The 17,070-nt window shown below is 34.9% G+C and overlaps 1 protein-coding gene across 1 annotated transcript in view; it reads left to right on the top strand.

Annotated features, from left to right (window-relative positions):
• LOC149793413 (protein Aster-B-like) overlaps window positions 1-17,070 on the top strand; it is an 89,635-nt gene that overhangs the window by 37,740 nt on the left and 34,825 nt on the right. Inside the window, exons 8-10 of the mRNA XM_089967401.1 lie at window positions 5,904-6,096; window positions 9,780-9,923; window positions 14,003-14,317. Of these exons, the coding sequence (XP_089823527.1) occupies window positions 5,904-6,096; window positions 9,780-9,923; window positions 14,003-14,317 (652 nt within the window). The remainder of the gene's footprint in view (window positions 1-5,903; window positions 6,097-9,779; window positions 9,924-14,002; window positions 14,318-17,070) is intronic.

Raw genomic sequence — 17,070 nt, 5'->3', positions numbered from 1 at the left:
GTATGATTGGATTGGTTGTTTCGGGCTACACTAGTCTCACTGAATTATCATTCCAAAAAAATTTATTCCCGTAGTCCTAGATGAACACACACAAAAAATAATAATAATTTAAAATTACAAATTTTGTACCACAAAAAATGTACAAAACATTTGTACGGCCATACACTGATGAAAAAGGGAAAAAATGTTACAAATTATGGGTAAACTGTACAAGTTGACTCCTATGCATGTATTTCCAAACCTCAGAAATATGCAATAAAGTTTTAAAAAAATTATATACTGATATCACTGTTGTTGTTATTTTTAATATTATTGTTATTATTATTATTATTTTTATTATAAAAGATTTTAGAACTGCTCCTTTTGCCTAGTGGTTGGAGTGTCTGCCTCAGATGCAAGAGGTCATGGGTTCAAGCCCTGGCTGATTCATACCAAAGACTTATAAAAATGGTACTAACAGCTGCCTTGCTAGGCACTCAGCTTTAACATGTTTGTGTTAGGACTGGTCGGCCTGGTGTTAGGATACTGTGACTGGGTGGGACATCATGCTAGGTATCTGCAGCACGATGACCCAGTGCTAGACATGACTATAAACTGCCACACTGCAGATATGACTGAAAAATTGTTAAGTGATGTCACAAATCCAAATCACACACACATAAAAGGTTTTAATTTTTTTTTGTTGCTGCAAATTGCATTGAACACAAGACCTACATCACCTCTGAAACAGAGCAGTTGAGAACAAAAGAGAAAATTACACTCATTTACCTACTCAAAAGTGCTTTGGAACTACTTAGAAACAGGAAGAATGACATGCCTTATAAACTTTGTAAATATCCAACATCATAAACTGAATGTCATAGGGGTGGGGTCCTCAAACTCTGAACTTTTCAATGAGTTTGCAGATTTACAACAGATTCGTCATTTTTGCAGATTTTGATTTTCTAGATTTTTCTCTTTGAGATGGGTGTGATACCATTCAAGGCTAGCTGATTGGATGCATTTGAGAGACCTTGGGGAAGGCACTTTCTTCCTATTTTCTCTGCATGATTAAGCTAGTAATGTGTTAAAACGTCTGTTAAATCCAACCAGCTACAACCTCCATGTAGGTTGTGCTTGATGTTATAATGGAAGGAAGACACAAGCTTAAAGATTTACTGCAAGCTCCTTGGTATAGAGGGCTGAGAAAAAAAAAACAGTTAGCCTGATGCCCAGTGCCCCACTGAATCTAAATCTGGTCTGTCCCGTATTTTAAGTGACTTGCCATTTAAACTTGAAAATTAACATGTATCATTTGCCTAAAATGAACCTTGAATTTACTGAAAATGCACCATTTTGATTTTGAAGTTCTCGAAAGACCCTGGTAGATTAGTAATATTCAGTTAATTAATATTAATATTCAGTCCCCTCTCCTCCTCCCCCTCCCCCCGCTGGGACCCCCAGTAGATCCCGCCACAATATGAAGATTGTAAGTTTAATTATATCAAAATCTGTAAGCTTTTTCGATAAAGCAAAGTGCATATATGTGACCACTATTTCTATGTTGAGTATTTGATAGGGCTCTGATAATAAGGACTAATAAATGTGAATGTTTGATAGCTAAGCTAAATAAACTAGGGGAATATTGACTTCTAAAAGTCTCGAGTACAATTTGTGTCACCCTCAGATGAGTCAAGTACCAGAAGACTCATGCATGTGTCATACTTTCATGTAGCTAGTGGTATTTCTCGTGCATTTAGATTTGTCACAGATCATAAGACTTACACAGCAGCTTTACAGGACAGTGATGAGAATTTTATGTTTAATTAATAAATAGTCTTTGCAACATTTCAGTTTTTGTTAAAAAATATTTCATGGCATAAAACATAAAGATATCTCAGATTGCAGCATCTAAAGTGCAAGGTTCACAAAACATCAGATAGAGCATGCCCTTGTCCCCCCCCACTTCCTCCAGCATAACATGCCTAGCATGACTTAGCTCTGCTATATTTGAACAATGTCCCTTTATTACAGATCTAGCTTGAGAGCTCTGCACCCTAAAAGAACTGAGACAATTATTCTATATTTTAATTCGTTATGTGAAGAGTTGATAGCCACTGGTTGTATTGATGTATGGAGTGAGTGTTTCCTAGGGCTGTGCTACATTTACAGTACATGTACTATGACATGAAGTAATAAAGAGACTTCATGGTACTGTTTTTACTGATTGGTATCATAACATTTATATAACAAATTCATCTCTTATTTTCCATTTTTAACTTTGAGAAACATGGATATTTGTCAGTGTTCAGTTAATGCAACTAAGAGTACTGGTTTACATAAGACCTGGAGAAAATATTGTTTTTGTGACATCAGATTTTAAAGAAACAATTTTAGTTGAGAAGGTGACATATTTTATTTGTCTGAAGTACACTATTATGAGAGGCAAATATGCATGGAAATTTAGTTTCAAACATTTTTATATTTTTGTTAAATTTTGAAGTATAGCATTTTGAACTTTGTGTCAAAATAATTTCTTAACATTTCTTAATTGGTCCAGTGGGGTAAGTGGATTTTCAGTTAACTGCTGTGGTGCTTAGAGCATCCACCTTGGATGCAGGAGGTCTTCAGACCCTGGCTAAGTCATACCAAAGATGGTATTATCAGCTGCCTTGCTTGGCACTCAGCATTAATCAGCCTGGTGTCAGGATAATGAGACTGGGTGGGACAGGATGCTACATGTCTGAGGCATGATGCCCCAGTGAAAGACATCACTATAAACTGCCATACTGCAGAACATCATAGTGATATGACCGAAAAATTGTCAGAAATATTTTTTTTGTTGAGATCAGATGTAAAAATATTTAACTTGTATTGCACAGTGAAGTCATAGATTTTATTTTGAGTGGATTTTAAAAATTAATTTTTTGTGAATCTTTTTTTGGACATTGACATGGTCACACTGAAATGTGCAGCTTCAAATAATTTTATTCTTGTATGTATATTGAGATATTTGCAGTAAATCTAACTAGACTGTTAAAATGAATTTTTAAGTCTGTGATAGAGTGTCAGAAATGTGTATTACTAAAACAAGTGAGCAGAGCCGGGTCTGACACTGACAGCAATATAATGGCTAAAATTAGCTTCATATTTGCACCTGCTTCAGACAAATTGACCGGGAAAGGTGTGGACTAATCAAAACATTATATACCATATAGACACGCTTATTAGACAAGCTGAACTGCAAACTGCACAGATCCCAAATTGCCATCCCATAATGCACCGGCAGATCTGAGTCTGTGCAGTTTGTTTAGAGTAATCAGTAGAACAAACGACATAGGCTCTTATCTGCAGGCACATTATGCTGTCAGGATCTTTATTGCTTGCAGTTTGACTTGACCTATAAATGAGTATAGATGGTAACTGTTTCTTTTACTAGAATTAAAATTGCTTTGGTGGGCAGAAAGTGTTGTATCAGCTAATTATGAAGGTTGAGTTGACAAATTAAAGTACATTCGTGTCCTACATTGTTAGTATTCACAGATAAATGTTCAAGTTTGTAATATTGTCATTCATGATGATCAAGCAGATTCTCATTCAGAGGTGGTTAATTTCCAAACTCAAATCTGAAAATAAAATCACGCTAATCTTCCTTTATATCTCCTACTTTTATGAAAATCACAGATCTTTTATTTACAGCATCATGGGCATAGTGTACTTAAATAGTGTCACTTTGATTTATTATGTCATGTAGATGCTATAAATGGAGTAGATAATTCAAGTGGTGTGATATAGGGTGATTTATGAAAGCTTGTCTTTTGAATTGTGTATAAATTTACATCAGACCACTGATAAAATAACCCAATCTCTTTGATAACTTTTTCGGGGTCAAAATCCAGGATAGTTTTGTCTCATGGTAGGGAAAGCTGATCACAAATTCCCTCTGTTATCAGTATGTCTACACAAGTTACAGAAAGGGACCTAGTAAAACAGTTTGAGGCCAGGAAATCCCAAGGGTCAATGTTTGTATAACATTTTTCAACCAGTCAGACTTCTTGCAAGAGGCTCTCTCTCTTATTTTAATGTTAAACATAATCTTCCCTGTGGTCATGCTGCAAATTCGGAATGGAATGATGAAAATTGAAGCACTTGTCAATGGCATGGACAGGAAGTCAAAGGTCATAGTAACAAAAGGAGAGATTTGTGAAAGCCAAAGCAAGGTACAAATTAAATTTTCACTATAGTGCACAAAATCACTTGCTTTGGGTCATAACTGTAAAGTGGTACGTTCCTTTGGCTGATTTAGATGCATGGCCACTCTTGTATGAGAAACCCTCATTAGTAACATATTTCTGTTTATTGTTTTATACCCAAAAATTTGATAGATCAAATATAGGTACCATTGTAGTGTGGCCATCTGTCTGTCTGTCCTCCCTTTCAGTGCTATCATTCTTATTGTAGAACACATATTGGAATATATTCTTATATCACTATTTTCTCAGATGAGTTCGTTAATGAGCATGACAACATGCCTTTTAGTGAAATCTTGCATCAAACTGAGTATCTTACCATTTTTAAAGTCAGATTTCCAATGCGATTTTGATCAAACTTGGAATATTGGCTTGTAGCATCGGCATCTTGGAGTAATTATTTATGAGCAAGATCCAAGCATATTAATGAGGTGATCTTGCATCTGATTGGCTGATCTTGTTAATGCTCTGGAAGCTGTGTTTATATCATTCAAATATTGGATTAGTTTGATAATGACCAAAATCCATGCGCATGCATGATATGATCTTGCATTTGACTAGAAGTGTTTGCTACCTTTCCAGAGGTCTGTTTGAAATTAGGTTTTACTCATACCTGGAATATAGGCTTATGACAAGAGCCATATGTTATGTTGGGGGATATTGCGTCAGATAGGCTGAGCTTGTTGCCATTATCTAGACTGTGTTTCTGATCCAGTTTTGAGTACATTGATAAATAGTATTAAATAAATTGGGCACAATTTTGAGTAAGATGAATGCATATTAATGAGGTGATCTTGCATCTGATTGGCTGAGCTAGTCAACACTTTAGGGACTCTTTCTGTTATGTTTTTTTTATCAGATTTAGAAGATAGGCTTTTATAACAAGGGTATCCAATGAGTTTCATAATGAACAAGATTTTGACATATTAATTTAATTTAGCACAATTTTACAGATAGTTCCCAATTTATATGCTATGTAATCATTTTTTATGTTTTTTTTAACATACTTTCTTATGCCTCCAAAGGAAGGCAAGAAGGTTAACCATGAAATCGATTATTAAAATTCACGGGTTTGGGGTTACACAGAGTTCTTCCACTTGCCAAAGAATGCAATCCAGTTTTTAGTTTGGTTTTGGTTTTTGGTATTTTGAGGTTTAATGCCATTGTTGAGTACATGCTGGACATCGTGTCCAGTATATTTGTTAGAAAAACAAGGAGCAAGTATGAAAAGAGAAAATCCCCCCTTTACACATGCACAATTGAGTTTGTATGCGTGTTCAGGTATTTCAGATTATGAGACATATCACATAAGTTATGGATTATTTTATTTATGACCCCAGGGTCAAGTAAAATGGGAAAGCAATGGAGAATATGCGTAATAAGAAGTATATGGATATTCCATGGCATTCCCTGGAAGACATTCTAGTTTAGCATTTGTACTGCATATGAATTACTGTACCCTTTGTATCCACTGCCAAGCATCTAGAGGATTATGCTGACACTTTTAAAGGATCATTCTCGACTTTGACAAAATTCCAGACTCTGCCATTTATGGATAACTGAGACCTGATAAATAATGGACAACCATTTTGCACATTTCAGTTTACTGTTGGAATCAGATGATGAATCAACTCAATTATTTTGTAATGCTAGTTCTAAATTGTAATCCCACAGGATATGCAGACTGATTCCTCAGATATAGCCCCATTGTCTGACATCCAGAACCAAAGCAACCCTGATGAAATTGACCATGTTCTGGTTGAAAAGAATTATGGGTTGAAAAAGGCTGTTGACATGTCACAAGCTGGGAACAATGATGAGGCACCAACAGACTTGAGTGATACCACAGAGGAAGATAATGGTGGTGGTGAGGACAGTCTTATTTTATTTTTTTCCTCATCTTTATTTGTGAAAGATGAGAAATTGGTGGTGGAATTAATTATGTTTTTACTTGTACATTTAGTGTAATAAAAGCACAGTATGCGAAGACCTGTAATTTATTTCAAAGTGTGATTAATTACTGTCATTTTTCCAGTTATTATAATACATGCACATCGTGTAGAGAGCATTATTTTTAATTTAAATTGGAGTTAATTACTATCACTTGTCCCATTATTGCAAAACACATACAGTTTGCAATGCCCATTTATTGCAATACAAGCACAATTTGCAAAGACCTTTATTTAATAAAAAGTGGGATTAATTACTGTAACTTGTCCAATCAGTGTAATACATCTTTTAACACAAACATTTCCTCCTGAGACTAGTTAATGTGTATTAATTTGTAAAGGAGACAAGTGGTATTTTTTCCTCCTTTTTAAGTTGAATAACCAGGAGATCTTTGTTGTATTACTAGAAGTCATAGTTTATCATTTCAGTTTATGCACAGGTCTTGGAATTAGACAGTTATTGAGAAGAGTGATGCAAACTCTTTGATAATCTGAATATAATTGGGTGGGAATAAAAGAGTATACAAACTAACAGAAATCATTGTTGTTATCATTTATCTGCTTGGCTGGCTGTTTGTCATATGTTTTGTCTCGCTTGCAGAATAATGGTGAGATATATAGAATCTATGTTGGGATTTGGACTGAGACGATGAAATCCCAGTCAAGGGGTTACATTATTTGCCTTCCCACGAGGCTTGGCGAGGGGGGGAGGAGACAATGTAACCCGGCGACTGGGATTTCCTTGTCTTGGTTCAAAATCCAACTTAGTTTTTTTTTTTTTTCATCCAATAATTTCCTTTAAAGTAAAAAAGAAATCACTTTTGCAATATAGTTCAAGCGCCAATGTTTATATGCGAGGCATTAATACAAATAAGTTAATGAGGACTGTCACATGACCGTGTCATCCGAAGTACTCAGTTTTTATGTGTGAGCCAAACAAAATAACAACATAAAACATTGCATAGTATTATGGTACTGAGGTTTTATCACATTTAATATATGGATGTTATATGAAATTAACAATAAATAGCTGATACTTATTACATTAAAGTGTTTCCTTTTCGTCAGTTCCAATTCAGAAAATTATTTTGTAAATAATGAAATGATACTGGGTTCACACCCATGTTGTAGTTTATAGGCTATTTTTATATGAAAAATTACATGTAGCTTGAATGTCCATGCTAGGGATATTAACAGGTAATTAGTGATCTGTGACACTTTCGTATATAACTTCTTTTCGTTGGAGGAGGTGAAACTATTTGTGACATACTTGTGTTGTCCTTAATATTGATTGTAAAGTAAACCCCCATGTATAAATGACCCTCCAAATATGGACCCTGGTGGATAACCATGTGTTAAACTTTCAAGTTCACAGATTCTTTGGAAATTTATTTTTCTGTCTTGGAAATATGGCAAGTGTTACCTTCGTGAAATATGCTTATGAATGAATGTGTTGACGGTTAAATAATTCCTTCTGGCTGGTAAGCGCATTATTTGTCATTAAATATTATTGGTATGTCAGGTGTATAGGTCTATAGTCTATGTGCATGGATCCGTGTTTTCTGTCATAGTTCATTTCATTCAGCATTGAGAATTTTATCCTATCTGTAGCAGTCATTTTTCAAGTCAGCGTCATTCAGTGTAGCTAATAGTATATAATTTGTTTCACACAAAGTATTTAAAACTAGTTACGTACCTTTAGCTACTTTTAATGACGTTGACCTGAAAATGTATTGAGCCAGGCCTGCATATAGGATAAAATTGACCATGCTTCGTGGAACGAACTAGCATAATACCAAAAAAGCTCGACATAGTATGTGTATGTCTTCTTTTTCTAAAAGTAGTTCTGAGCGCGTGGACACCTTGACTGAGACAACTGGTCTGAGATGACTAGACTAAGATAAGAAAAAGTAAGGTTAGCAAAACAGCTATATTTCTCTGTTGCATGGGTGAGAAATATGTATAGCTTTTATAACACTCTTGTGATCGTCATTGTACCTGTAAGCATCACTGTCAGTGTCAGCAGTTAATTCTGTTACTTCTTTTAATGTTACCAAATCATATGATATTGGGAGTACATACAGCAGCTTACAAATGGAGATACTCACTATATCGTTTGAATTAGGCTTGCAATACACAGCAAGTAACAATTTCACTACTTGTTTTGCAGTCCAGGGTTGCATAATGATCAAAATGACATATAAATGATGTTTTCTTTTGCTACGTTAATACCTTGTATAATTCATCATGTTATTTTAACGAATGGTTAAACCACAAGTTAAACTATGTAGTTTTTGGTATCGCAAGATGAAATATATCCAGTATTAACATAGTAAAAGAATATTTTCGTTTTATTATATACCAAACTTGCTCCAAAATTAAAGTTTAAAAGATTAAACTTACTCTTTGGCACAGTATACACCTCCAATTTCTTTTTTTTTTAATTCACCTCGCTTTCATAGCCTGATCATATAAATAGATGATTTAAGAAAGTAAACTATTTGTCCAATTCAAGAATGCATCGCAATGGCTTTTTGTCGTTGTTGTCAAGGCAGTAAGGGGAAATAATTTGGCAAAATGATAATGGCATCTAGTCAGATTTTATTATCAAACATTAATTTCCATGTCTGAAATGTTAGGCAGTTTCTATTTATTTGTACTAGCTCACAAGGTACTCTTTTTTTTTTTGCAAGTAAAACTTCTGTAGTCACACACAAATCAAGGATATATTTGTCACATGTGAAAGTATAAGGTTATATTTTTCACATGTAATATAATGGAATGAAACAAAATAAGAAAATTATTTTGCCAATAAGTCTATATTCCACATTTAAGTATAAAATAAATTCAGATATTTTAGAATTTATTTTTGAATATCTGTCTGCATGTATCAATTCAAATTATGCATTTTTTTATTGGCATACATCCTAATAAGATTTATGGCTTATAGGGATTTAAATCCCCTTATGTCAGTGGTATGGTATCCATCTCTTTTACCAAATATAATTTACATTACTAATAATAGTAACAAACTGTATGGTCTTACTAACAATTAGTAACAAAGGTTTTGTTATATTCGTTTGCAGTTTAGACCAGTTTTATATGCAAAACGTGACATCTCAAATTTAAGTAACTAATTAGGCTTTGTAGTAGTTATCTTCCTTGTTCCCCAGATGGCAATAATTGAGACAGCTAAAAGGAAATGATCACGATCAGTTCCTCAAATAAAGTTTTAGATGTTGATATAAATTCTCTTGTAACAAATTAAAAACAAGAAAATGTTTATAATATTATAAAGATTATTTTGTAGCGGTATGTTACAAGATTTAAAAATTAACCATAAATAGCAGCATCTCTTGTTCATTTTTACCATTAGATCTTATATAAATTCTCATCACTTTCAGCCCTGTAAGCCATCATTATTTCAATTGCTTTGATTATGGTGAATTACCATATTTATTTATTTTCAATATTAGAAGAAAAATAAAAATTGTATTGATATTTAAAACCCTAAAACTGTCTGAATTACATCTGAAATTTTGTTCTGAATGACCATTAAGCATATTAAGTTTTATTTGCATGTATATGTATTTATTTCCAGGTGAAGTCGTATGTTCTGAACATGAGCATCTACCTAAGTTGGCACATAACGAGGTTTACCAGATGCCGGTTGACAAGTTGTTTGAACTGATTTTAACAGACTGCCCATTCTTTCGCAACTTCACTGAGGCTAGAAAGCTACAGGGTAATTATTACTGGATCAATACATCTTACAAATCAGAAAGTCCTCAGCTGTTACCATTTTATGCTAGAAAAAAGAAAGGCTGATGTAAATAGTTGTTGTTTTGGTTGCCCTCAAGCCTGTCGTTGTTACGGTCTTTTGACCTTATGACAGATGTTGTTTGTAAAATACCATTACTAATGATAACTCTTCCCAAAATGAAACTCTACATTTGTCTGATAGATTACTAAGGAACTCCAGCCATCTCAATTTCACCAGCTTTAGTACTGCACAATTTATTTCAGTCAAATTTCCATGCTAGAGAGCTACTTGGTGGTGCCATATAAGGGAAGACTGCTGGCTGGTCAGAATAATTAGAATGTTTCTAGGTCATGACCCCAATTCAGTTTTGACCAGTCAGCTGTTGTCTCAATATTACATTCTTTATAGATTACTGTGACACGCATTGTATGAAAATAGGTGGAAAAAGGTGAACACAATTTCAGTACTCAAGTCAAAAGTTGGAAATATTTAGTATCACTTACAGAAATATATTAGCATTTTCTTTTTGGCATGACATTTTTACATTTTCTGTCGCTTTATTAAAAGAGAAACTTTCTTCACATCACAGTGATAAAACTGCAACATAATTTGGTCATATTTCACAAGGTACCAGTGTAAAGAAACAAAGGCCACTTCCTTTGTGACATATTCTATACTGCTATACTGACAACAAGTAGGCTAAAGTAATCAATAAGTGATGCATACTAAATGACCTATGGCACTTGTAATGGGTAGAAAATACATTCGGATTTATTCCTGAGGTGCAAATTGGCACCCACCTGACCCATGGATGAGTAGGTATGTAAAGTTTTACTGGGCACAGTCAATTTTTACCTGGTCAGGGATAGAGAATAATGGTTTTTCTGAGCCCTGCAGTTTTATGTCATATACATTAGTCTGCAGTCTGTTGTTCCAAAGACGTATCTGATATGAAAGTTGGGGCATTGAAATATTTACAAATCTGGCTTTTAGATTTTTCAAACCAGATGTTATTTTAGCTGCTACTTCTGTGCGGACAATCTGTTAACAAGGACAGTAATAGTTGGAAATGTAGCTTGTCTTTGGGGCTGAAGCCAGGGCATATTTTGAGAAGTGTGAGGATGAGGAGACCAGGTCATCACCTGAATTACACAGAATTAATTTTTTTTATCTAGTTTGCAATGCTGTGGATTACATAGTTGACCATTTTCTGATGGATGATGAGGCACCCAGACAGGCCAAGGTTACAGATACTGCAATCCAAAACTTCAGTTCTTTGAAATACTTTGTTCTGTAAATTTCTTACCTCATTGCTAGTCATTTCCAGGGCCCTGAGTGGTCTAAAGTGCGCACCGTTCCAGATCACCACCTTCTCACCTCTGTCTGCGTGGGTTCGAGTCCAAGGCTCAGTTAGCGTGGGTACGTGGGAAAGCCTTCCAGTAGCTTCTTGTCTCATGGGTTGGTGGTTCTTCCCTGGGTTTTCCAGGGTTCTTCCTTCACCAGTTATACTGGCTGCCATGTATAGCCTATTTTGTGCTGAAAATAGCATTAAGCCCTAGAACAACAAGAATAGCTAGACATTTCCTGTACAGCTCCAAGGTACTGCACCAAATTAAAATGAAATTCTCTTTGAATCCGATTACAACTCCTCCAAGAGTAGTCCTAGAGGCAGATAGAATACTGTATATACTTGATTGCAAGTTGGGTCAAACTGCAAACTGAACAGACACATACTGTACAGGCAGAGCTAGGTCTGTGCATTTTGTTAGGAATAATCAGTTAAACAAACAACATAGGCTTTGATCTGCAGGTGCATTATGTTATGGCAGATCAGAATCTATGTTGTTTGCAGTTTGACTACTTATAAACGAGTACATATGGAAGATACAGCACTGAATATGAAAGTTACTAGATTCACATCTAAATAATGCTTGGCATTCTTCTACAGTCTGATTGGACTAGCATGCTTGGAAGGATCACTTTAGGAAAATAATGAGATTTTCACCTTAGTTTGTAGAATTGGAGCATAAGCTGGGCATGTGTGAATTATTTTCAGCTGTTGTATGCTGATGAGTACAAAACTGTTCAGTATTACAATTTTAAGAATGGACAGAATTCAGAAGATTATCTTAATCAGTAATTTCTGTGTTTAGTATCAGTTCTTCACAAAATAATTTGGCTGTACTTTCAGTGTGGGTTCTCCTTTCTTGTTTTACTGATCATATACCAGAAAAGCATTTGGGATGGTCCATTGTCCAACATATGTCTTTTGTCTATCGACCATCTGTTTCTTAGTACAACTTTGCTATCACTATTTCTCCTAAACTACTTGGAGGTTCGCAGTAAAATTTCACACATTTATCTCATGTTCTAGTGCAAGGGTCTCAAACTCAAGCCACCCTGAGGGCTGCATGAAGGCATTTTTGATGGCCCAAGGGACGCATCACCTTTGTTATCTCTCATGACACCTTGTGATGCCAATCATTTTGCAGGCCACAGGATGTGGCTTAGCCACATGTTTGAGACCCCTGGACCAGTTGGTCCCAAATTTAAATGGTGCTGCTGGGACATCCATTATGGTTACAACAATGTCCTTCTTGTAAGTGTTGTTATCGCTACTCTTCCTAAACAGAGTGTTAGATTGATGTTAGATCAGCTTTTCACCAGAGGACTCTAATGATATGTAGCAGGTCCCTAATGAAAATGGTGATAGCCACTGTCACTCTTGTATTGCTCCTCTGAGATCTAGTGATCTCACCAAGGTATATATAAAATATTTCTGCTATAATTGGAAAATTGAGTTTTTTGTTAAGGATTTTGATCTTGAAAATCACCGATTTTAGTCTCAGATCAGAGACTTTTGAGTTTCAGATTAAATATTGTCTTGATTGAGGGATGGCAGTTCAGCATATGTGTGAATCAAGCTTAAGAAGATAATATTGATTATATCAAGGAATACAATGTATATTGTTTTCAGAGTGTAAGCTTGTGTTGTGTTTGGTCAATTGGTAGAGCATTAAATCCAAGGGTTTCATACATATCCAGACCAGGCTGTGTTGGCTGCCTTCGTGTGTCTTTGGGAATAGCACTTAGCTCCCATTTCCTATATATGAAATAGCCAGTAATGTATTTTAAGTGGCATTAACACAAAGGAACCAATTAGACTTTTCATATTTACTGGTATTTCTTGTGCAGTATGACTGCTGTTTGGTACAAGCACAAAATATGAACATCATGTTTATTTGGTACTTAGAGGGTTTGAACGATGTTTTCTTTACCTTATTCAAGAAGAAGTCATGTATTTATATTCTTTGTGTCTCTATGGTAGTTTCAGATTTTGCAAGATATTTGTCATTGGTCTTGTGGAAAAATAAAAACCTAGTCCATAATAGAAAACAAAAATACAAAAGTGCATGATCTTCAGTTTATGTTGTGGTCTTGTAAATCCCAATGTCCACTCTAGTCAAATATGTCTGTCTGAACACGTTTTTAATATGATGAAATTTAATCAATTCATGTTCAGTTAGGTTTTGTTAAAATACTGTAACCGGTTTTCAGTTCAAATTGTTGGTTGCCTGAGGTGAATGACCTCAATCTGACTTCAGATATAGCTTAATTGTTGAAGGTTAGAATGATTTCTCCAGTTTTGTATAAAAATGTTTACTAAAAACAAATCTGACTGTCAAAATGCTGAAAAAGCAATAAATTAGTTACATAAAAAAATTAATGAAAAGGAAATCAGAGATCTCAGAGAAAATAAAATGCATTACTACACAATTATTAAATTTGCACCATAGACTTTTCAATAAAATTAAATTTTGATATGCCCATTTTTTTTTTAAAAAAAATTGTTAATATTGATTGTCCAGTAAAATGTCAGTTATCTGCACTCATCTCGTGGCATGGATGTAATCAAGGTAATTGGTTGTCCTGAAAAAATGTGTAGAGAGTAAATTGGTCTATATAATTAAAAAGTCATACAAAATGGTAACTATATTCAGTATATCAGAGTATTACAATTTTGCTATCCTCTGTATGTTTTTCATATCATTGGTTTCCAGATGTTTCTGTGGGACCATGGAAGGACAGCCAGGAGGATAACATTGGCCGTGTTCGTACAATCAGTTATACTGTTCCTCTTAATTCTTCATTTGGCCCAAAGACCTCTCATACAGAAGAGAAACAGATCTGCTACCAGCAGAGTCAACCAGGAATGATGTACATTATCGATGGAGAGTGTTATCCCATGGGAATACCATATGCAGATTCATTTTATGTAGTGAACAGATACTGCTTGACTCGTGTGTCTAAAGACAAATGTAGACTGAGAGTGACTAGTGAAGTTCGTTTCAAGAAAACTGTTCTTTTAGTGAAAGGTAAGTATTTTTATTCTTCATTTTCTGTATCAAAAAATACAATATCGCAAAGTGTGTTTTCAAATTTGAATGGAATTCCACAATACATGGAACTAAAATGCATGGAAAATCAGTTTTCTCTTGGTCAAAATGCATCAAAAATCCTTGTGAAAAAATATAGTGATAGTCCAAAATTGGGGGGAAAAGTGTGTTTATTAAAATATCATGTTTTTATGTCTTGAAGCTCATATAATCTCCACCACAGACATTTTCTCAGAAATATCCATTGTTGTACTCACTTCTTTTTATTTTTGGCTTGGAGGGAATTCAAAGCCTTCTAGTCATAGGCATCAAATCCATTTGCTTTTCGCAAATAAAGTTTGTATTACAGTAGAACACTGTGTCTTCAAAGACCACTCCTTCGGCCAAAAAAGGATAGTGCATAAATGGTCTCTGATGACAGGTCATAACACTATAATCATTAAATATGTGCATAGAGAACTTTGTCTCTCAAGATAGAGAAAGGTTAACTGTACTAATAATAGTAACAGATGATATGATATTGCTAAAATTAGTAACAAAGTATGGATATACAGGTCCATCAAATCAGTTTTATGTTTCATCAGAGACAATTCCTTCGGTATTGTTTCACTGATAGTAATGATTGAGTAGAAAATGCTTTTGAAAGGTAATCAGCACAATAAATCCTCAAATAATGTTCAGATGTTAATATAAGTTTTCTTGTGAAATACAGTTAATAAAATGTAGAATAAAATTGTGAAGGTTATTCAGAGAAATCTGTAAGAATGACTATAAATAACAATATTGATAACAATAATAACAATAACAGTAATAAGTATAGTTATGTTCTTCCATCTGTCTCATATCAGTTAGCATGACTTCACCCATCCAAACAGTCAGTGGTTTCAGTACTTTGATTCACACATCTGAAACTATTCTTAGCACTCACCTCAGTATAAAGGACATCTACCCACAAGGGACAGATCTTTAAAGGTCCTGTTTATTTTTTTTGAAATCATAGTCAACCTCTTCACAAAGTTCTCCTCTGCATAAAGGGAACAGTTTTGGAGTCCTTTCAGTGTCCATTATAGATGGGTTTCACTTTATTTTGATCAGACTATATATAGCAACAGAAGAATGTCTGCATGTGTGTCTATTATTTCCAAACCTCTATAAACATTATACAATACCTGCTATATTGTGTTCCTGTATCTTTTCATGGTGCTGGTCACCAGTTCGAGAAAATGATTCCTTCCACAAGAATGAAGAAAACAATATGCTTCCAATCTTATGCATTAGCCTACTTCCAACATTTGGAACGTCCCTCTCTTTTCCCTGGACTTTTGCAGTTCTATACATGTCTCATAGGCACCTATCATTTAATTATTTTGGCATTTCTCCTGTTAACTCTATCCTTTTCTATGTTGAATTCATTATTTTCTCATTTTGTTTGTATGATTGTCGTGTGTCTGTGTCCCATTTCATTTAAGGGTTTGACTACATTCTTGTGGGGGCCTCGAGTGGCCGAGTGGCCTAAAGCGCTCTCCGTTGTGGATCACTGCCATCTCACCTCTGTCTGCATGTGTTCGAGTCTTGGATTCGGCTAATGTGGGTATGTGAGAAAGCTTGCCAGTAGCTTCTCATGGGTTGGTGGTTCTTTCCAGGGTTTTTCTGGGTTCTTCCTCCACCATTAATACTGGCTGCTATGTATAGCCTATCGTGTGCTGAAAAATGGCGTTAAAACCCTACAACAACAACAACAACAACCTTTTAGTGTGTTCACCACTTTCTTATTAAATTGATGTTAGGGTAAGCATCTCTTTCTTAATTCTTGTATTATTTCTTCAAGTTCCTTTCAGATTCAGTAATGTCACAATGTGTAGGTAAATGCATTCCTAAAAGTGTTGTGTGCACAGCATCTACTCAGCATGTACTGTGTATTTACTATTTGTCTTTGGAAAGATGAAGTATGGGACATAATAAAAATCACTGTGCTCTAAGGGCTAAGAAGAAGTGAACTGCTTCTTCCTCTTCATCACATGAAGACCTCCATGCAGATTGGAAGGTCTTGCTCCTGATTTACAGGTCATTAGCTACATTGAAATGTGACTATCACTCAATTGTGTATGGATCAGCATGCAAGTATCCTACTTAAGTTGCTTGATCCAGTACACAGTCTGGGATTTAGACCAGTCTGGGTGCATTTAGAACTTTCCCTGCAAAAAATTTGTATGCTGAGTCAAGTGAACCAAAACTTCATCTCAAATAAATGGAATTTCCTCATCAGTAGCTTCAGTATTGTAGGAACCTAGCTTCTAATCCATCTTACCCATCATATGATATAGTGTTTAGGAACAAATGCCAAATCTATCCATCTATCCCATCATATGGTGTAATGTTTTAGGCCCAAATACCAAACCATCTTCTAATCATCTAACCCATCATGTGATGTAATGTTTTAGGCCCAAATACCAAACCATCTTCTAATCCATCTAACCCATCATGTGATGTAATGTTTTAGGCCCAAATACCAAACCATCTTCTAATCCATCTAACCCATCATGTGATGTAATGTTTTAGGCCCAAATACCAAAGCAACCTCTAATCCATCTAACCCATCATATGATTTAGTGTTTTAGGCCCAAATACCAAACCATCTTCTGATCTATCTAACCCATCATATGGTTTAGTGTTTTAGGCCCAAATTCCAAACCATCATCTAATCTATCTAACCCATCATATGATTTAGTGTT

The sequence above is a fragment of the Sinohyriopsis cumingii genome, chromosome 8, assembly GCF_028554795.1.
Source record: "Sinohyriopsis cumingii isolate HCF-2022 chromosome 8, ASM2855479v2, whole genome shotgun sequence".
Classification (NCBI taxonomy): Eukaryota; Metazoa; Mollusca; class Bivalvia; order Unionida; family Unionidae; genus Sinohyriopsis; species Sinohyriopsis cumingii.
Note: the sequence above shows the minus strand (reverse complement) of the source record. Positions and strands in the feature narration are given on the sequence as shown.